Source organism: Chelonia mydas, chromosome 3 (genome assembly GCF_015237465.2).
Source record: "Chelonia mydas isolate rCheMyd1 chromosome 3, rCheMyd1.pri.v2, whole genome shotgun sequence".
NCBI classification, from domain to species: Eukaryota; Metazoa; Chordata; order Testudines; family Cheloniidae; genus Chelonia; species Chelonia mydas.
The window spans coordinates 140,542,390-140,564,398 of record NC_057851.1 but is presented as its reverse complement, the minus strand read 5'-3'; the positions used below and the strand labels follow the sequence as shown (position 1 = coordinate 140,564,398).

Here is a 22,009-nt window from a genome sequence, read left to right as displayed (position 1 = left end):
GAATAATTATAGAGAAAGACATCTCCAACTTCATTAAAGACTTATTGCCCATGCTATCAGATATGGCCATGGGTCTGGATGGTACACTTTTCTTTGCTGTTGAGTCAGAAGGTCCATTCACACTAAGTATCTGTAATTCATCTGTAATTCCCAGATCCATGACATCCAGTCCATAGCTTGGACCTGGATGTCATGGATCTGGAAAACTTTCTTCAGTTCTTTGTTGGACAGGTTACCCGGCAGGAGGCTGGTAAGGAAATGTCAGAGTTGACCAGTAAGGCCAAGGATTCCACGGCATTTGCCATTCTTACCAATCTGGCCAGTCCAGTAACATGTCAGAGCTGAGATACTTGTGTTTGTAATAGTTTGCGTCCACTGGAGATCTTTGAGATTGTGGTTCTGTACCCAATTTCCTCTTCACTGTTGCCAAATTAACCAGAATCAAAACCTGCTATTCCACAGACACTTGTATGTCCTCAGTATTAGCTGCCATTGGTGCCTATATAAACACCCAGACTCACAGAATTCTTTGGAACTCAAAGAAAAAGATTTAGAATAGGGCTGTTGATTAACTCCAAAAATTAATCACAACTAACTGCAGTTTTAATTGCACTGTTAAACAACAGAATACCAATTAAAATTTATTAAACATTTTTGGATGTTTTTCTACATTTTCAACTATATTGATTTCAATTACAACACAGAATACAAAGTGTGCACTGCTCACTTTATATTCTTTTTATTACAAATATTTGGACTGTAAAAATGATAAAAAAATAGTATTTTTCAATTCACCTAATACACATACTGTAGTGAAATCTTTTTATCGTGAAAATGCGACTTACAAATTTAGGTTTGTTACATAACTTCACTCACAACAAAACAATGCAAAACTTTAGAGCCTACAAGTCCACTCAGTCCTTCTTCTTGTAAAGCCTATCACTAAGACAAACAAGTTTGTTTACATTTACGGGAGATAATGCTGCCCACTTCTTATTTACAATGTCACCAGAAAGTGAGAACAGTGTTCACATGGGACTTTTGTAGGTGGCATTGCAAGGTATTTACATGCCAGATATGCTAAACATTTGCATGACTCTTCATACTTCGGCCACCTTTCCAGAGGACATGCTTACATGCTGATGACGCTAGTTAAAAAAATGCATTAATTAAATTCTCCTTGGGGGAGAACGGTACATCTCCTGCTCTGTTTTACCCGCATTCTGCCATATATTTCATGTTATAGTAGTCTTGGATGATGACTCCGTACATGCTGTTCATTTTAAGAACACTTTTGCTGCAGATCTGACAAAACGCAAAGAAGGTACCACCAATGGAAGATTTCTAAAGATAGCTACAGCACTTGACCCAAGGTTTAAGAATCTGAAATGTCTCCCAAAATCTGAGAGGGATGAGATTGAGCATTTTTCCAGAAGTCTTAAAAGAGCAACACTCCAATGAAGAAACTACAGAACCCAAACCACCAAAAAAGAAAATCAAGCTTCTGTTGGTGACATCTGACTCAGATTATGAAAATGAACATGTGTCGGTCCGCACTGCTTTGGATCGTTATAGAGCAGAATCCGTTATCAGCATGGGCACATGACCTCTAGAATGGTGGATGAAGCATGAAGGGACATATGAATCTTTAGTGCATCTAGCATGTAAATATCTTGCGACACACCGGCTGCAACAGTGCCATGTGAATGCCTGTTCTCACTTTCAGGTGATGTTGGGAACAAGAAGCAGGCAACATAATCTCCTGCAAATGTAAACAAACTTGTTTGTCTGAATGATTGGCTGAATAAGAAATAGGACTGAGTGGACTTGTAGGCTCTAAAGTTTTACATTGTTTTATTTTTGAATACAGTTATTTTTTGTACATAATTCTACATTTGTGAGTTCAACTTTCATAGATTCTTAGATATTAAGGACAGAAGGGACCATTAGGATCATCTAGTCTGACCTCCTGCACAATGCAGGCCACAGAATCTCACCTACCCACTCCTGCGATAAACCGCTTACCTATGTCTGAGCTACTGAAGTCCTCAAATCATGGTTTAAAGACTTCAAGAAGCAGAGAATCCTCCAGCAAGTGACCCGTGCCCCATGCTACAGAGGAAGGTGAAAAACCTCCAGGGCCTCTTCCTATCTGCCCTGGAGGAAAATTCCTTCCCGACCCCAAATATGGTGATCAGCTGAACCCTGAGCATATGGGCAAGATTCACCAGCCAGATACCCAGGAAAGAATTCTCTGTAGTAACTCAGATCCCACCCCATCTAACATCCCATCACAGGCCATTGGGCCTATTTACCATGAATATTTAAACTTTTATGATAAAGAGATTGCAATACAGTACTTGTATTAGGTGATTTGAAAAATACTATTTCTTTTGTTTTTTACAGTGTAAACATTTGTAATCAAAAATATAAAGTAAGCACTGTACGCTTTGTATTCTGTGTTGTAATTGAAATCAATATATTTGAATATGTAGAAAACATCCAACAATATTTAAATAAATGGTAATCTATTATGCGATCACAATTCATTTTTTTAATCATACAATTAATTGGGGTTATTTTAATCACTCGACAGCCCTAATTTAGGTGTTCTCTTTGTGTCTCTGATCTGTCCAGCCATGACCATCAGTTCCAATGAATCTCCAGAATAAACATTTTGTCTTCTGTCTTGGAACTGAGGGCCCTTGTTCTGTGGAAATGCCCGGCATAGAGAATCTATAGTCGCTTCTGGATTTCCTCAACACCGGTGGCCTTCTGTGGTGTCAGATCAGATGACTTTGGTACCGAATGCTCAGTCTCTTTTGAACTGGAACTTGGTGCGGAGACTGTTGGTCTAAGTACCAAAGTTTTCCTGGAACTGGAAGGCTCTGAGCTGAACCAAGCCTCTTGGTTTTTAACCACATAATGCCTTAGGAACCTCAAACCTGGAGGACACGGTAGATAAGGCTTCTTGCAGAAGAGCTTGGAGTGTTTTGCCTCTCTTTTCTAGCTCATGGTGTGAAAGTGCTGCAAATAGAGCAACATGAAAGAAAATGTCCTTCCTCCAAGCATTTTAGGCAGAGCGCATGGGCATCAGAATCCGTAACAATGCACATCTTTTTGATCATTGTGTTCTGATCTTTGGATCTGCCATAATAACCTAAAAAAACTAATACTAACACTTAAACTAACTCTAATGCTAACTATATAAAAAAACAACTGGACACTTATCCCAACTATTTAAATGATCTTGATCCATAGAAGATTATCATCCATCCATGTCAGAAGAACTGAGGCCGTAACTGCAAGCATCCTATTTAAAGTCACACCGTCGGAATGTGTTTGGAGCTTGGGGGCAGGGCAGGAAGGGCTAGGACTGCTAGTAGAAGGCTGCACCATTCAATGGGACCAGTCAGTGCACATCCCAAGCATGGGGAATATGCAGGGGACACTTGAAGAAGAGCCAGTTTATTTTTTTTCCGTTCTGACTCCAATATATGTAATCCCAGATCAGTAAGGCAGTATTTAGTCCCAGAATCACACACCAGTTTAAGATGCATCCGATGAAGTGAGCTGTAGCTCACGAAAGTTTATACTCAAATTTATTAGTCTCTAAGGTGCCAGTAAGTCTTCAGTTTAAGATGGTGAGCCAGATATGGAAGACAGGAGTATTACCTGCACACAAACTGCCTAGAGTCATCGCCAAAGTGTGTGCTATAAAGAAGCTCATGAAAGACAGTATTATCCTGTGTTATCAAATATATAAACAAGCTGGGGTTCTGAGGCAACAGAAAAAGCCAACTCTAGTGAAGGTGTACTGGGAATACTTCCTTCTGCACCAAATCGCGGTACTTGCAGAGCATATTCCTGGGCTATTCAGTATAGCAGCAGGCTGGAACTCCCCACGCTCTGTGTTCTGGTGACTGAACCATCATGACCAAAATCATCTCTCTCATTCAAAAGGAAGTGACACCTCTAAGGCTGGATCTTTTTACCTACTGGCTAAGCTCGTAACTGAAGCAAATCTTTAGTTTAGCAGTTAGCTATTTTGCTGCACAGAGTTTCTTTCAGCAGAGTCTGAGATATCAAGGTCCTGAGTATAACACAGGCAGATAGTTCACTGCCACTGAAGAGTGCTTTTCTGTGGTATGTAGAAATATAGCCTAACTCCACATATTATGCCAATTTTGTCCACGATCCTTGATTTTGTGTGTTTCAACATGAGAAAATATGAAGCTAGGATAGGGGACCTCAGGGCAAGGACCAACTATTAATGTCCTTCAGAAAGCCTTACCTCTCTATCTTGCTCCAAAGCTTAGGTAAACTTGAGGTAGCAGCAGGAATCAGAAAAGGAGCCAAAGGTCACTTTACATGTGGCTAATTTGTCAAAGGGCTGATTCTTTACACCTAGTTACTCATTCTTTTCCGTTTGGTTCTTATATTGTCCACAGCACGATGTTATCTGAGTGCTTCATATTTGGAGGTTGGCTCTAACAAAGACTTTAAACACAGTATATAAGGAGCTTCCAAATTTTGACAAACTCAAAATATTCCTAGGAAGTTTTTGAGGCAAGTTATTATGTTCTCCCCACTCCTCCTCTCTCCACTTTGTAAACAACATTTTCTGTTAAGTTTCTGAAATGAAAGTCCCAAACTGAGAACCCATTACAAGATATTGACCAGAAAACAAAAAGGATTTCAGATGTTTACTCATCAATTATTTTAATTATGGCTAATCATCTGCACTTTCCATGGTAGGTTTAAAGACCAAATTAAAGAATCTTCTTTTAATGCCATTATTGTTTTCCTGTTGCATATCATGGTATCTTCAAACTGTTGTACAATAATGGATACCAAGATTTTTTACCTACTGAGAAGATTAAAAAAAGAGAATTAGAAATAATGGATTTCGCTGTCTGTTATTTATTCAGGTATTTTAGAGCGTCCCTAAAAACTGTTTTTCCACTGAATAGTGGTACTCTAAGTCAAGCACAGCATTGTTTGCACGTAAAACATTTAGTACAAAGTTCTATATGTTGGATAATAGCAGTAATAAAAAGAATGAGAGGACATTCCTCAGGGTACCCCTAGATAGAAGGAATTTGTCCGAAGATACAAAATTAACTGAAATTTTAGCAGCACATTAGATGACAGGACATTTTCTGTCTTAATTGAAACCATGCAATTGCTAGACATATATTCTGCAGTTCCAAGTGAGCTGGGCAATTGCCTTTTGACATCTAGGGATATTGCAGCATCTGGGAAATCTGGCTGTATCACTAGATTACAGACGTCTGTGTATTATCAAACCATGAGCTTGATTATAATCTCACAACAATTAAAAAGGGACTAATTTCACTGCAGTAAAACTGAAGAGATCAGAAACTGGTGCTTTATGTTTTAACAAACCAACTCAAACAAACCAAGGAAGCTTTCAGTCCCTTCCTGACAGAATTAGAGGGATGTTAGGTTAAAGTGCTTCAGTGGATTGTAGCTGTCATAGTTGGAGAGGCAGTCCCAGAGCTACCTATGACCTACACCATTTTAGGGCTTTATAAATTAAAAATAACATCGTAAATTAATCTGGAAATTAATAAGAAGCTAGTGTAGATTGATGATCAACACAGGTGTGAAGTGCTCTGCACTGTTGCCAAGCACACAAGCTGCCACATTCTGCACTAGCTGTAATTTCCGGGTGGCATTAAGGCATATAGGATGTTGAGGTAATACGATCTGGAGGTGACAAAGGCATGAATTACGGTGGTGACATCCCAAAGAAAAGGTCACAACTTCCTGACCTAGCATTGATGATACAAAATATTCTTGAAACACTACTAGAAACAGCTGAGGATCCAATGAGACCAAGACTCTCTTCAGTAGAAGAGAGCTGATATTATTGTTGATGTTTTTCTGGTAGTTTGCCCCAGCCAATGAGCATGCTTCTTACGTGGACTGAATCTCAACTAGTTTGCCCTCTTATTCCAGCCAGTCAATGGGTAAATCTATAAAATGAACCATCTAATTCCATGAAATGGGGAGAGGACAACTGTATATCAGCTTTCTTTGGTGAACACTGATTTTTGGTGATTTAATACCATTTAGTTTTTAAAGATGTCTTGCTCCCAGACTTGCCCCAAATTAAACATGCTTAGTAGGGGCCTATCTTTATGAGTTCAGGGAATCCTTGCTAGTATGCTGAAATTGTCAGCAACTGCTCTCCGACGTCACACTCTCAGTGCTCTCGAAATATCCAGGAGCTAGGGAATTCTGGCTCTTTGAAAAAGACACAAGACATAGTATTGCTTCAAGGCCCAACCGCACAGAGAACCTTAAGTGCGTAAAAGTTGCAGAAAAAAGTTACTTGCAGACTGCAAATTTATTTGCTGGTTTGGGTGCACATTAACTATTTTCAGCTTTTGTTGCTCAGTGCCAGGCTTTTATAGGCGAGGTTTACAGAGAATACTTACACAGGGACAAACATGGCTACAACAACACTGAATACAGAATACTTAAAAAAAATTCAATTCAGTCCGGTAGGGCAGACAATTTTTGTCAGGAACTTATCCACAGCTAAGGAAATTTTTAGGAAGTTCAGACTACATAGTATATTTTGGTATATCCTTTGCACTTTTTTGGCAATGTCTGTTTTCCTACAGTGTTAAATGCTAAGACTTATTTCAATTCTTTTTTTTCCCCCAATGCTTTTTTGATTTTTCCACTACCTGTGTTTCATTTCTTTTCTCCTCTTCTCCCATGTTTCCTAGCACCCTGCATTTCCTGTTCTGCCTCCACTCTCCCTATCACATTCTTCTTAGCTAATCCTCTCCATCTATCATCTCTTACCTCCCTTTCCTACCCCAGGAGTAGGGGTACACAGGGTAACTTGAGAGCATTTGTTTCTTCTACCTATTTAAAGAGGGGAAAAAGCTCATGGGGACATTTCTTCCCCCATTCCTAACTCAGCAGAGGGCCAGGGAATGGTCAAGTCATGGGGAAACCTTTCCCCGTTTGTGGTAAAGGAGATGGGTAGAGTATTGTGGTTCTCTGCATCTCCCTTTCTCATTCAAGGAGAAAGGCAGTAAATCAGGAGACACCTCTGTCCCTGCCTTTCCAGCTAAAAGTCCTCTTCGCTTCTCTCCCTTATAGAGCTTGATCCTGCAACCACTGACTTCAGTGGTTCAGGATCAGACACACAGATCTCTGTAGTGGCTCCCAATATTGTATTCAGGAAAACAAGCCCAGTAGTTGCAATCCCAAGAATCATTACTATATTAAACAATCACCTCAATTCTCAGACAAATAACTTCACTAAACTTTCAGTTGCTACAATAAAGAAAACAATACAAAAATACCAAAATATTAGTTAAAAAAGCCTACAACGTAATTTAGCTTAAGTGTCCCAAAGAAATGTTAGAAATAGGATACTCTGCAATCACTTGGCATCACAAATGGCAAAGTGATGGCTACAGTGGAAAGTTCCATAAGCCTCCCCCAAAACAAACTATTTTAAAAAGTATGGAAATAATAATAATTGTACATAGATTTGAACATCCCTACATTACATACAAATCTACACATTTGCTTTGAGGGAAATTTTGCCTGCATCTGAATGTTGATGAATGACATGCAGGGAGCATACTGAAAGATCTACCTGGCACCTTGACTCCAATGCATTGGACTTCATGCCTTTGAGACTGATGAGGCAATGTGGAACTCAAGTCTGAACTGTATGTGATAATTCAGCTATACCAAAAATTACAGCTCCCAGTATGGCCACCATTCAATTCTATTATTTTTGAAAACTTCTTCCTTGAAAAAGCAGCACTGTTCTGGAGTTGGTCTCACTGAATGCACAGAGGAATGCCAAGCACTAATGGGTTCTATTACTGCAAGATGCTGAGCACTCTGGCCCTGATCCACTTAAGCCTGTGTAACTTTAAGGACTTAAGAGTCCCACAGAAATCACTGTCTTAAGTTATTTGCGAGATCAAGGCCAGAATGCTCAATACCCTGCAGGACTGAACCTTATTGTCAGGCATTCATTTTAGGACTAGATAGCACCAGGAAGCACCTTTGAATAGAGCTGGCTTGAAGATAAATAATGGTTCTCACCAGGTTTGAAGCCACTGATCTGTTGTTTCTCAGTTTCTATACTGAAATAATGGAATAGGATTATTTCTTAATTGAAAACTAGAAGACAATAGGTTAAAAAAATTCTACAGAAAAATAACACATTCAGCAAAAAAACACAAGGAATGCCATGTTGAATTCACAACATATCAGCAGAGGAAACAATGTTTTTCTTTATAGAGGAACTATTAAAGAAAAAGAATAATACAGGCAAGAATCTCTTCACAGAAACTTAACCATTTAAGCAGATCAGAAGGAGCATCTCATTGACAGGTGAAATAATACTTAGCCATTATCCTGCACAAGCAGGTTGTTCACTGCTGACCAAGTGGCGTAATGGCTATAAATTCTGAGTTCTGAATATTCTGGAAAAAAAAAAAGACAGGCACAACGGACACATAATACTGAAGTTCAATTATAATACTGTAACTGAATCTAGAGGAAAAGTGCATTACTGAGTGACAGAGTGCCATGTTCATAATTAATGTGCTCTGCTAATCAAGTGAAAGAACTCATAGTATCTGCTACTAATAAGCAGATTCTTAAAATTATTACATTGTGGAAATTATTCTCGAACAGATTCTTCATCACTAAGATTTTAAGATAAAAGAACAGAAAAATTCTTGAGAAAAATGTTTGATTATAAGCTCTTCAGGATTGTATCTTCCTATGTATTGGTATAGTGGCTGGCTCTGGGGGCTTCTATAAGTATAAATATATAATAAATAAGGAATCAAACCTAAAAACAGTCTCTTTCTTTCTTTCTATTGGCATTTACTTCTCTTTTCACACCACTAGACTTACTCTAAGACTAGCAAAGATATTTAATGTGATTTATAAAATATGTTCCCATCAACGACATCTAGGTACAGGTATAATATCATGACAGACAGGGAGTTACAAGAGCCAGATCTGTAGGATGCCTTTTATAAGTACATGACAATGAAAGTTTCAATATAACATTCTTGGAAACGAGAATGACCATTTCTCAAACACTACACATAATTTAAAGGACACTCAGCATCTTAAAATATTTGTTTACATACTGCAGCCTATAAAATATTATCCTAAGACCAAATATTTAACATGAGTACTAAAATGATAGAAGTAATGAGGGAACATATCAGGTCTCAACAGACAATTATTAAAAACTGAACCAACAGAAAAAATAAGAGTGATGAACTGAAGAATTTTCTAATATTTTCATGTTTATGTAAATCAGATAGCAAGTAAAGGGAGCAGAGACACAGGTTCTTCTTCCTGAAGAGCATCAGAACATTTGTTCAATGTCTGAACAATACAGTATTATAGTTTTAATCTAAGTTACTGCTTTTAAAAAAAGTGTTCAGTGCCAGTTTCCACTATCACTGTTTTGGAGCGTCCACTGAAGAACTTCAATGGAATTCTTCAGGGCAGGCTTGGCTATGATCCCTTTTGCATGTTTGAGATAAGAACAGAGGGTTTTTTTTGTTTTTTGGTTTTTTTTTTTTTTTTTTTTTTTACTGCAGATTAGTTAAAATTATAGGCTTATTTTATTTACAGTATTTAAAGTTTAGTTTCCTTTCCCCAACAGTGAAATATGTGGGAGGGATTACTACATGTTACACAATGTAAAATAGATTTTAAAAAGCCAAACCAAAGCTTGTGAGTAAAACTTTACAATGTTTGTTCTACGCTCAAGCACATTGCACCATCAAATGAAAAGTGCATACATTCTATCATGCCTAAAAGGCCTACTGTATGATCCAAAAATCCAAACAGACATGGAAAGTAAATACATACAGGTTTAGATACAGTGCCAAATGAAAAGAAAATACTATGAACTATCTCTTGAAAGCTTCTTGTCACAGGAAGGAGCATGGTTACTTCTGAAGTAAAGCAGCACTTTTCATGTCGGACACAGAACTGCAAAAGAACCACAAATATACAGGCATAAACCTCATTAAACACAGTGTGCATAAACAGATTGCAGGGTACAGTAAACAAACATGAAGAATGCTTAGTTCTATACTCTAAAAGCAGTGAATAAAATCCAGAATTGATACAGATGATTAAACTGCAACCCTCTTCCCAAAAGAAAACTTTATGACAAAAAAATGCTATCACTAACTAATATTACACAGAAATGAGTTAACTAAAGATCATGTCTTAACAATGGTGTTTTTACACTTTACATTTTACAAGCTTTCTGTCCTGAGGAATTAACTATTATTTCATGGAACATTCAAGAAAAAGTGGAAGTGCTACCATGCAGTGAAATATTAAAATATGTACTGAAAATTTCAGATGACAATTCTAAGCTTGATGTGTGTACCCTGTGAATCATGTAAAGTGGGAAGACATGTCCTTCACATGTTTCTCATTCCTGTTTCACATCTAAGAGACAAACCTCAGAGCAATCCAGCTTTCAAACCAATGCTAGCACAATACAAAAGCAAATAAAGAAGTCAGGTGTAACAAAGAAACACAAAAACTTTAAATAATAAAGACAAGAAAATAAATTCTCATGATCAGAAACACTTTCAAAATTTAAAAATAAAAACACTGACAGTTACATTTTTGCCTTTTAATATAAAATAAAAAATCAGTTTCAGTCCTTATTGGTAACTTAGAAGATCAGGTGTGGGATAAAACAAATAAGTTCAAAGATGGGAAATCATACCACTTCCACAATCTAAATAGTCGGGGGTCAGAAGAATAATTAAAAACTATTTAAATTGCCAGAAAGACAAATACACACATTTTCTTCCATTTTACTTGGCGGTACGTGTAGCAATATTTTTCTTGAACTACCTTAAGTCATAACCACTATTTTTTCATTTATGGGCAACGAGGCAAGAATACTCAGATTAGTTACAAGTTTTAAGCCAGTCAGTTTGTGTTACTGTAAGAATGGAACATTTTAAAAAGGAGCTTACTCTGGTTAAGCATCCATATGGACTTAATAAAGTAGTTTTTCAAATAGGAAAGTATTATCTATATTTATAAAAGTCTGTGTGTCAAGAATAAGCAAACCTAATTGGCTTTCATAGATGAGTTTATCATAATGGTAATATATAACACATGCAAAAAACCTACTGTAATGTATTGTTAAGGCTAGAGATTTAATTTAACAAATCAAAAGATTCAAGCTATAGATATCTATTTAGGTTTTTTACACATGGCCATCAGCAAATTTATCTTTGGCCCTTTGTATTCATGTATTTCAACAAAGTCTATATATGATCATGCCACACAATAATGAAAAATACTACATACTATATTCTCACCAATTACAAATAAGTTTTATTCCTTTGTGTAATAAATACACATAATAAATAAATGATGTAATATTTACTGAATAGCATCCCATTATGTGATCATGCAATGAGATTACAGTATTGTAATGCATACTGTGTATGTAAATAGGCAGAGTGAAGGCTGCTGTGAGAATATTAAAGGGACATGATTAATTTAATCATACTTATCTGAACATTTTGTACCTACTATTATTGCAGGTAACACCCAAGAACACTCACTAGCAGAGATTACAGAAAATACATTAATCTCTGCTCTGCTGTTTGCACGAAGTGCTGTAAAATGCACAAACTAAACAGTTATTTTCATTATTTCCCCTGCTTTTGTTGGTCTTTCACATGATAATATGAGAAGAATTTTTTTTAAACGAAAAATTTTGTAAAACCACAAAAATTGGGAGATTAACTGGAGAAGGTATACCACCCAAAAATAACTTTTAACTCATTATTTGAAATTTCCAATTTCAAACTGATGGAATACTTTTATTTAACTGAAAAATTTAAAATCTTGGCCTTGATTCATTAATATAGATTTTTCCTGACACTAAACACATCCCTCTCCTTCAGATCACTAAAATTTCAGACTTCTGCTTCCTCCATTCTGGCTTGGGATTGAAACATGGCTATTATGGTTTTCAAGTGCCAAACATATTCACAACATCTGCACACCACCTTCAAACGACAAGCCTGGGAGCTTATATTCATAACTTTGCTACACACTGAAAATCATGGACTTAATAAAGACATAGTATTTATGGCTTGTTAGAACAATCTGTAACCCACTAAAACCACCTTTTTTGCTTTATGATTGCAGGGGTGTTAACTGGCCACTTCATCACTTCTCTTACCATATGTGTTAACTACGTATGCTAAACAATCTGTTCCACTTTGTATTTAGCTGTGACACTTTGGGTATGTCTACATAGCAATTAGACAACCATGCCTGGCCATGCCAGCCGACTTGGGTTTGCAGGGCTAGGGCTAAGGGCCTATTTAACTATGGTGCAGATGTGTGGGCCCAGGCTGCAGCCCAAGCTCTGGGATCCTCCCATCTCACAGGATCTTAGAACCTGGGGTCCAGTCCAAGCCTGGACTTCTACGCCACAATTAAACAGCCCCTTAGCTTGAGACCCACAAGCCTGAGTCAGCTGGCATGGCCCAGCTGCAGGTGTCTACTGCAGGGCAGATATACTTAAGAGTATCTGTCCCAGACCTGAAGAGCAGCTCTGTGTAAGCTTGAAAGCTTGTCTCTTTCACCAATAGAAAATGGTCCAAAATAATAAATTACTTCATCCACCTTGTCTCTCAATCATATTCAGAAAGATTTAAACACATCTGGAATGCAGCCTAGACAATGTCTGACTGAATTTCATGTTAGTAAGTATTTCCAATCTAAAAAGCATACATTGACCCATATCTTGCTGGATAATGAATTACAATGTACTAAATATAAATCACTAAGCCCCTTTCATTACCAACTACATAAGGATGGAAACAATGGTGAATTGTGACAAAGAAGAACAAAAGGATTTTAAACTGCATCAAAAATAGTATGAACAAAACAAGGGAAATAATTATTCCATTGTGCAATACCATGAAAAGACCCTTTCTGGAACTGTGGGTCTAGTTTTGGGTAACTTGCCTCTGAAGAGGTACACATTTTAGAGAGGATTCGAAGAAGAACTACATAATTGAGCACTGGAATGAAGGGTCTTGGCTATGAGGATGAGCTGAAGACATATTTTTAAAGTAAGTTTATTTTTAACATCAGTTTTAAAGACTTTTTTGAATGGCAAACACAATGCAAAGTATTTTGATACCAAACACAGAGATCCACTAAATCATCCCTTCCGCCCCTGCATAATGTGATGCCTCAGTGGAAACAGCCCCAAGTTGGCTGGCCTTTTTAGCTATTTTACTTCATTACACATTCACATCCAATTTGTTCTAGGTCTCTTTTGGCATTGGTACCTTTGAGGATCTTCCCATTCACTCACTTAGATGCGTTACCTGGCATTTTTACCAGTTAGAGCTCAATTTATTAATTCCTTCCTCTATTTCATATCGTTTTTAGCCTTTCTGCTTTATTAGTTCTCAACACCTAATTTAGTACCAACTTCAAATTTCTTATTTATCATTTGTAGCATTATAGTGCCTAGAGGTCCTATCCAAAATCAGGTCCTATTGTACTAAGTGCTGTACACATACACAAGCAGATAGAGTACCTGCCCTGAAGACCTCACTTTATTTAACCAAGACAGGCAAAGGGGGAAAAGAGAAACAAAGGCATAGAAAAGAGAAGTGACCTGGCCCTAGGTCACACAGAAGATCAGCGGCAGAGCTGGCAACAGAAATCAGATCGCCCAAATCCTTGCCCAGTGCCACAGGCAGTAGACTAAGCTGTCTTTCCCAATTCATTAGCATGTTGTTCTACCCACTCAACCATACCAGTGATGAAGCTATTGAAGACCAAAGAATACAATAAGTTCAACAAAACCCTACCACACATCCCAACTCAATGCAGTAGTTATTACCTGTGTTTAGTCCTCCACAAAGTTGATAATCAATATGTCAGTGCTCAACCATATTTGAGAGAACTTGACACTTTGTATAAAAATGCTTTAATGAAATCCAGCGAATCTCTCTCTGTTCACCTCAACTAATTTTTTGATTCTACCAAAAAAGCAATGACATTTGGCAAGATCTGTTCTTTACAAAACATATGCCGTTTGTTGCTCAGTATTCCATTTACCTATAGATGAACACCTCTCTCTCAATGTTTGTTCCATTATACCATGAGGAACTGAAAATGGCATTGCTAAAATTGTTATATTTTATTTTCTCCTCCAATCCTTAGTTCTAAACAACTTCTCAACAATAACTGCCAGAGCTTTCTCATGTTATCTAATTCCCTTAATATGCATATCGGCCAGATGTGCGGGCCTGAATACTTTCATATTTGCATCCGATGAAGTGAGCTGTAGCTCACGAAAGCTCATGCTCAAATAAATTGGTTAGTCTCTAAGGTGCCACAAGTACTCCTTTTCTTTTTGCGAATACAGACTAACACGGCTGTTACTCTGAAACCTGTCATATTTTTTAAGTATTCCCTTCTCTGCTTTTTATCAAGACTGCAAATTGTGCCTGGATACAAGGGTTCACTGAAGATGATAGCCACTTAATAAGGACTTTTAGTAGAGAACTATTTTTCTGCTCGCGAAACAGTATTCAGGAGTCAGCTAATTATATTGACAAGATTCAGTATTATCAAGACTTCACACAGAGCTGCACAACGTGCCATTATCACATAACAGCCCTGCCCACTCTTTTAGGGAAAATATAGGTCCCTAGCGAAACAAAAAAGTCATTTGATTTTAACATACTTCAATACCTTCATGATGCAATTTACACTTATTTTTTTCTGTATTTCATTTCTTGACTCAACCTTAACAACAAGTAATCTGTCTTGTATTTATCAAAATAGCTAAGACTAGAACCAATTATAGGAAATCAGGTCAGTTATCACTAAACACACATCTGTGCTTCTAGAAAGTGGCATTCTGCCCCAAAATTCTCACTGTTGTTCTGGTCTTGATCTTGATCAAGAAATCCTCAACATTTCCAATGAAGAGAGACTACCTTCAAAAAAGCAGGTAAAACATTTTACCCTGAAATTCAGGGATGAAGTTGGAATTCTTATACAAGAATGGTTAATGATAGCAGCAAATGGCTCCAAGGCACTGCAACATCAAAGCCTGCCTGAACAGATTGTTTAAAAAGATCTAATCCTCCATTAATAATCCTTTGAAAGAACCGTCTACATGCCAGATAGACTAATGTCTGAGAACATTTTGGGTATGTTTATATAGTAACTCCTTGCTTAATGTTGTATTTATGTTCCTGAAAAATGCGACTTTAAGCAAAACGATATTAAGCGAATCCAATTTCCCCATAAGAATTAATATAAATGGGGGGGTTAGGTTCCAGGAAAATTTTTTTCACCAAACAAAAAACTATTTTTTTTATATATATATATATATATATATATATATATATATATATATATATATATATATATATACACATACATATATATATATATATATATATATATACACACACACACACACACACACACACACTATAAGTTTTAAACAATTTAATACTGTACACAGCAATGATGATTGTGAAGCTTGGTTGAGGTGGTGAAGTTAGAGGATGGAAGAGTGTGGGATATTTCCCAGGGAATGCCTCACTGCTAAATGATGAACGAGCATTCAGCTGAGCCCTCAAGGGTTAACACATTGTTGTTAATGTAGCCTCACACTCTACAAGACAGCATGAATGCAGGGAGGGAGACAGGATGGCAGACAGACACGTGGGGGAGAGAGAGAGAGATGCACATTACCTCTTTAAGTACATTGCCTTTTTAAGTATATCAGGAAGTTGAGACAGCAGCTGCAGCCAGCAAGCTCTCTCAATCCTGAGCCCTGTCGTGTCCCAACCCTGCTCTACATGGAGAACGGGTAAGCGGGGGGCAGGAGCAGGGGGGAAGGGGACACCCTGACATTAGTCCCCTCCTTCACTCCATCCCACCGCACAGGAAGCGGGAGGCTCCTGGGAGCAACTCCAAGGCAGAGGGCAGGAGCAGCACATAACAGTGGGGGGAGGGACAGTTGAACTACCGGCAACTGATAGCCTGCTGGGTGGCTGCCGCACAGGGACCTTAGGGGAGCGGGGTGCTGATAGGGGGGCTGCTGGTCCATCCTGGTTCCAAGACCCCACCAGCTAGCTGCAACAGTCTGCTCTTCCTTCAAGCAGTGGACAAAGCAGGTGACTGCCAAACAACATTATAAGGGGGCATTGCACAACTTTAAACGAGCATATTCCCTAACTGATCAGCAACGTAACAAAGTTAACTGGGACGACCAAGTGAGGAGTTACTGTACTGCACTTGGAGGTGTGATTGCAGCTCATACAGACATACCCAAGACAGCTTGAGTATCAACAGCAGTGAAGCCATAGCTACATGGACTAACCACCCAAGTACACAGCTGGGCTCCCTGGCAGACTTGTACTCCAGTTGGCTAGCTCATTCTGTTGCAGCTTCACTATTGGTACCAAGCTAGCAAGACTGAACCTAGCTCAGGTATGTCTACACATGCTGCAATCACACTGCTGATTGCGGTATAAATATACCCCTTAGTCCTCAAATGAAGCCCAATGGAGCATGAGACCACTGACACCAACTGTGGAGTCATCATGCATCAGAAGGTCTTGGTGGCAGAGCAACGGAGAGATAATATATTGCTCCAGGAACAGCTACAGAATATCTTACCGCTTGTTGGCATTGAAGCTTGATGCAGAGGAGGAATATTCTCTAACTCTGAGGTTACACTGAGGTTTAGGTGACATCAACATAGGTGCTTACAAAGCCTGTCAATGCCAACTGTTCATGCTTCAAGAATAACAGAGGTAGAAATGCTTCCTTGAAGTCTCCCAAATAGTGAGCATGCTTTGAACTATTCCTTAACTCAGGGAATTTATTCTCTTTCCAGCACAATAGCAGATTTTGCAGGGGACGGGGTTTGCATGATTGAAGACTATTTATATTGGCTGCTTCTACTTGAATGGTACTGGCAGCTATCAATGTGCAGTCCCTGAATGGTGGTAGAAGCCTGCTTTTATTGCCTATCCAGATTATCAAAGAAGTTCATAATAATATAGTACAATATCTATCTCTAGATCTGAAAGTGCTTTACAAAAAACAGCTAAAATGTCTTTGGATTCAATTTTGAATTGGTATGCTGAATTTATAACAGATCATTTGTAAACTTAACAATTCCTATCTAAACAATTTTAGCATGTCTCAGGATGTCATCCAGCTATAACTAACAGGCTGAGTTAGGCACATCATGTAGTATCCTCATCAAACCATTTAGATATTACTTTAAATTGCTACAGTCCTTGTTCTGCTGTAAAAGTGCTCTGTATTTTGAATCTACTTCCATGTAAATACCAATTTTTAAGATCCAATTTGGAAAACAGCTCCTCTATTTGATTAGGAGAATGAATTCCACATTTTTATGAGGAAGTCTGACACAGTTTTCTAGTATTGATCCTCATGTAAATATGCAATACAGGGCTGGTAACAAAACCACTGAGAGCTCATCCTCACTGTTCACCTGTAATGAACTGTTTTCTTCGTTCTGCCCTGATCCCTTCCACTCATTCTGAGTGAACCGCTTGCTATTCTCCATCAGTCATGAGTCCAGACTGGAAGAGCGGTTGCGTACGGGAACAGGCCATTTAAATTTAACAGAAGATGTTCTAATCTGGAATTTTCCCCATTCTTGTACACAGTTTTTATATGTTTATGGTCATTTAGGGTTTGAAGCATTGGAAGAGTTTCAACTGGGGCTGTGATGTACTTTCCAGGATTATATGAGGGGATGAGTGAAGATACCAAAAATCAGAGTCATCAGCCGCTTTGATGGCCCTGTGGGTGCAGTTAACTCGTCAGTCATGACTCAGATTAGCAGAACGTGTGTGTAAAATGTGCCCATTCTGATTAGTATTTAATTACTAAAAATTATGACATTTTAAACATCCAAACTTCTTTCAAAATAGATAAATTATTTTCTTCTCCTAAGAAATACAATTACTAAGTAATTTATTTCTTTCAATGCAGGATTACTAAGTTGAAAAATAACTCCAATAGTATCACTAGAATTTTTTCAGCCTAATTGTTTTACCTGTCACATGAGAAAAAACTTAATTAGAAGTTCTAGACAAAAAAGCAGCTTCTGCTATATACTCTATATGAGATAAAGCAAAGCTAGAGAATTCAGACAAGACAGAGAAATTCTAGAAAGACTGTGAAGTCAAAATGTTATGCATTTGATAAAAGCTCCTGCCTGGCTTTATTTTAAGAAGACAGGAAACCAAACACAGACTGAATTCAATCAGTTAAACATCCTGCAAAAGTCATCTGTTTGACTGGATTTTTGGAGAAGACAGAACAAAAAAGATGGGGAAAGAGTGTTTGTAGGTGGCTGGCAGTGTTCTTGTTATAATGATTATTTTAATACTGCTGGGCTTTGTTGTAATATTAAATTATGTGTTAGGGGGCCTTGCACATTTCATAGCCATCTTTTATTTTTATTTAAATTGAAATAAAGTCAGCATATTGAGTAAATTTATTGATAACTGTAAACTGGGAGGATTTGTAAATACTTGTGAGGCCAGAGCAATCAAAATTATGAGCAGGAAATACAAGAATCAGTTTAGAAAAATACAACCTACTAGGAATGAAGCGAATAAATCAAGTGATATATTATTTGAAAACACATACTTGGAAAACAGTAACACTAAAAACCAAGGACAGCAAGTCAGAGATGAATGTGCAGTGTCTGATCTGGCAACAAACAATGGTAATGCAATTTTGGACTGCATACAAAGAGGCATCACATCCTGGAGCAGGGACACAACAATTCTAGTTACACACTATGGTCTAGATCTTATAAAAACTTATGCCTATGCTTAACTTTAAGCATTGAAGTAAATGGGACTACTCTTATGTACATGCTTAAAAGTAAGCACAAGTGTTTGCATGTGCCTAAGTGAGAGAGGGAAGCAAGACTGTGCCTGAACTACCACGTTCTGTTCTGGGCATCTTAATAACACAAAGATGCATACAAATTGGAGGGAGTTTAAGAGAAAAGATCAAAATAAGTAACAAAGGGATTAATTTAGGGAGAGAGATTAACTACACTAAACATGCATTGTATAGTTTAGCTCAAAAATAAAGTGGAGTGTGATAACTAAGGGAGAGAAATGATTTAAGATGAAATAACCAGTAGTGATGGAATGAACTAAGAATGCAATTTCAGGTGGAATGTCTAGAATCCTTATGATAAGCTCTATTAGATTGTGGAACTGTTTTTCAAGGTCAAAGATGATCCCCATTGCCTGACACACTGAAAATCAGACAATGTATAGCACTGGAAAATCTCCAGTAGGTACACACAAACCTTTTAATTTTAAATGGAAACTGACAGAATAAAGAAAAATATCCAAGGACATTGTTCCTGGAAGATAGGTCAAACAATGGCGATTAGCCAGAATGGGCAGGGATACAAAACCATGCTTTGAAGTGTCCGTAGCCTCTGTTTGCCAGAAGCTGGGAATGGGCAACAGGGGACGGATCACTCGATGATTACCTGTTCTGTTCAGTCCCTCTGAAGCACCTGGCATTGGCCACTGTCAGGAGATAGGATACTGGGCTAGATGGCTCATTGGTCTGACCCAGTATGGCCATTCTTATATTTACTAGTGACCAGAAGGAAAATTTCAAATTTATAGAAGTCTACAAGCCCTGTATCAGCAATGTGCATTATTTCCAGATTATTTAAGTAGTTCATTGTTTCAGAAAAATCTACCTAATAAATACATTTTGAACTATTCATATTTTACTTTGTATACTAGACCTTAAATTATTTAGTTTTGATACTATGACGTCCTATGGCAATCTTATAATGTATTTTAGACCATCACAAAAGAAATTACCGTCACAATGTTTTATTTATGGTGTGACATGCTTAGGGTCTTTTGGGCACATAAAATAAAATAAAGCCTAGCTTAATTAGAAGATAACACAGACCTATTAATTCATGAATGCCACAAGAACAGCATTTTAAAACATATATTTAATATACCTCATATTAACTTAAAATAAAAGATCCCAGCTAATGCATGCATACTAACAGGCATACTCACCCTTTAAAATGTAGTCTGTTAATAAGCTTGGCACTTTCTCGCTGTCCTCTTTCATAGCATAAAGGACTGAAAAGTATGGGAGAGGAAGGGTGGATGAGAAAAAGCAATAATTCAGATAATTAGTCTTAAATTAAAGATGTTACTCGAACAACCACACTGAAGATACTTTAACTACTCATCTAGATATTGCATCCATATCAATTAGAAAATATGTAATTGGAATACTGAAAAAATGAATGGCAGACACATGGGGACTGCTCCACACCCCTTTCATATGCATAATTCTAACTCAAATCTATAGTGTATGCACATAAGAGCTGGGGAATTTGGTCAAGGAGTACCATATAGTAAGACTCTCTTAAAACCACACTGAATTTTTCAAGTTTTTTTTCTTTAACATGATTGATCATATCAGACTTCGGTGTTTTTGTTTGTCATGTATTTCAATGCACTTTTATTATAAAAATCAATATAAACAGTAAAGAAAACACTAAACCATGGTATCAACATTTCTCATTCCACTTAGCAGCTATCAATATTGTTTTGGAGTTTTAAAACAGGATCTTTACAATGGGGAAAAACTTTCTAACAGGATATTGAAATTATAAACCTTTAATGTTTCAGTATTTTTTCATGTTATTCCCCCCTAGCACTGCGTTTTAGTAGGCCAAATTTACCGTCTGTTGTGAAGCTACAGAAGTTCTGTAAATTTCACCAGATTATGTATTATTCTGTATTATTTCACCCTCAGATATGGCTACAGAGAAATAATTGTGCCATTACACTCCCCCTTCACCTTTCCCCATCTACTGGGGAAGAATCTGAGACTCCATTCACAGCAATTAAGCATTTGGGAAACAAGGAGAAGATAAGAGAGCATACTGACATTCCTAGAATGTGGTGGTTCTCCTCTCTGACAGTCTAGACATGAAAAGATCCCTGTAGGGGCACATGCTAAAATGGAACTATCCCAGCTAATAACTTATTAGGGTTGGAGCCATCAGGAAGGAAGAGAAAGTTCCGTCAACTGATTTTTCCACTGGGTCTCCACTCAAACAGTGGTAATGCAGGAGAACAACAGACTCCTTTCCATTGAAACACACAATACACCAATGAAAATATGTATTTGGAAACAATGAAAGCAACAACCATGGCCCAGGGAGGATACCAAACACCTGACTGCATTTGGAACGGATTTTGACAGAATTCTTTACTAACAATGCCATTTATAAGACAAATCTTATAACCAAGTATGGACAATTTTGAGACAAGTTTTCTGCAGAGGGTAAACATTCAAATTTGCATATGGACAAGATGTTCAGCTGGAATAAAGAATCTGTAGTTGTGGCTGTGAACACTCCTCTTGCCCAAAAAAGGGCAAGTCTTCAAAACATTTAGTTAAAAAAAACACTAAAATGAAGCTACAAGTTTTTGATCTAAAGAAGCAGAAAGAGTGAACAGTTGTAAGAATCACACTATAGTTTAGGGTAAAAAGGTAGAGAGAGATGACCAAGAAGGTGAAAGTAAGTAAAAAAAAGAATGCCTACAATTTCAAATTCCATAGTAAAGATTGGGAAGAAACTTTCAATGACACAAACAGCAGTTAATATCAATGGAAGTTAGGTGCCTAACTACCCTTTGTCCTGTTGAAAAATTTCCTGATCCAAAGTGTACAAACCAACACCATGAATTGGGTCGGAAACTCCCTGTTTGCTATGGGGTCTGTGTGTTTCAGAGTAACACGTATTACACTTTAATTTCTTATATTAAATATTCTGACCTTTTCTTTGCATATATAAAGACAA

The 22,009-nt window shown here is 37.5% G+C and overlaps 1 protein-coding gene across 5 annotated transcripts in view; it reads right to left on the bottom strand.

The window, feature by feature from the left end:
• Nucleotides 1-9,460: 9,460 nt before the first annotated feature.
• The window catches only part of FEZ2 (fasciculation and elongation protein zeta 2), a 55,431-nt gene continuing 42,882 nt past the window's right edge, over nt 9,461-22,009 (bottom strand). For 3 of the 5 annotated variants that reach the window (XR_006289741.1, XR_006289742.1, XR_006289743.1), the window contains 3 exons: nt 20,205-20,270; nt 14,962-15,065; nt 9,461-10,035 (listed from right to left, as the gene is read on the bottom strand). Coding sequence is in view for 2 of the 5 variants with exons in the window: in XM_037895415.2 (XP_037751343.1) it covers nt 10,019-10,035; nt 20,205-20,270 (83 nt within the window). In the remaining 3 variants the exon portion in view is untranslated. The remainder of the gene's footprint in view (nt 10,036-14,961; nt 15,066-20,204; nt 20,271-22,009) is intronic. The other 2 variants (XM_037895415.2, XM_037895416.2) reach the window with 1 other exon arrangement.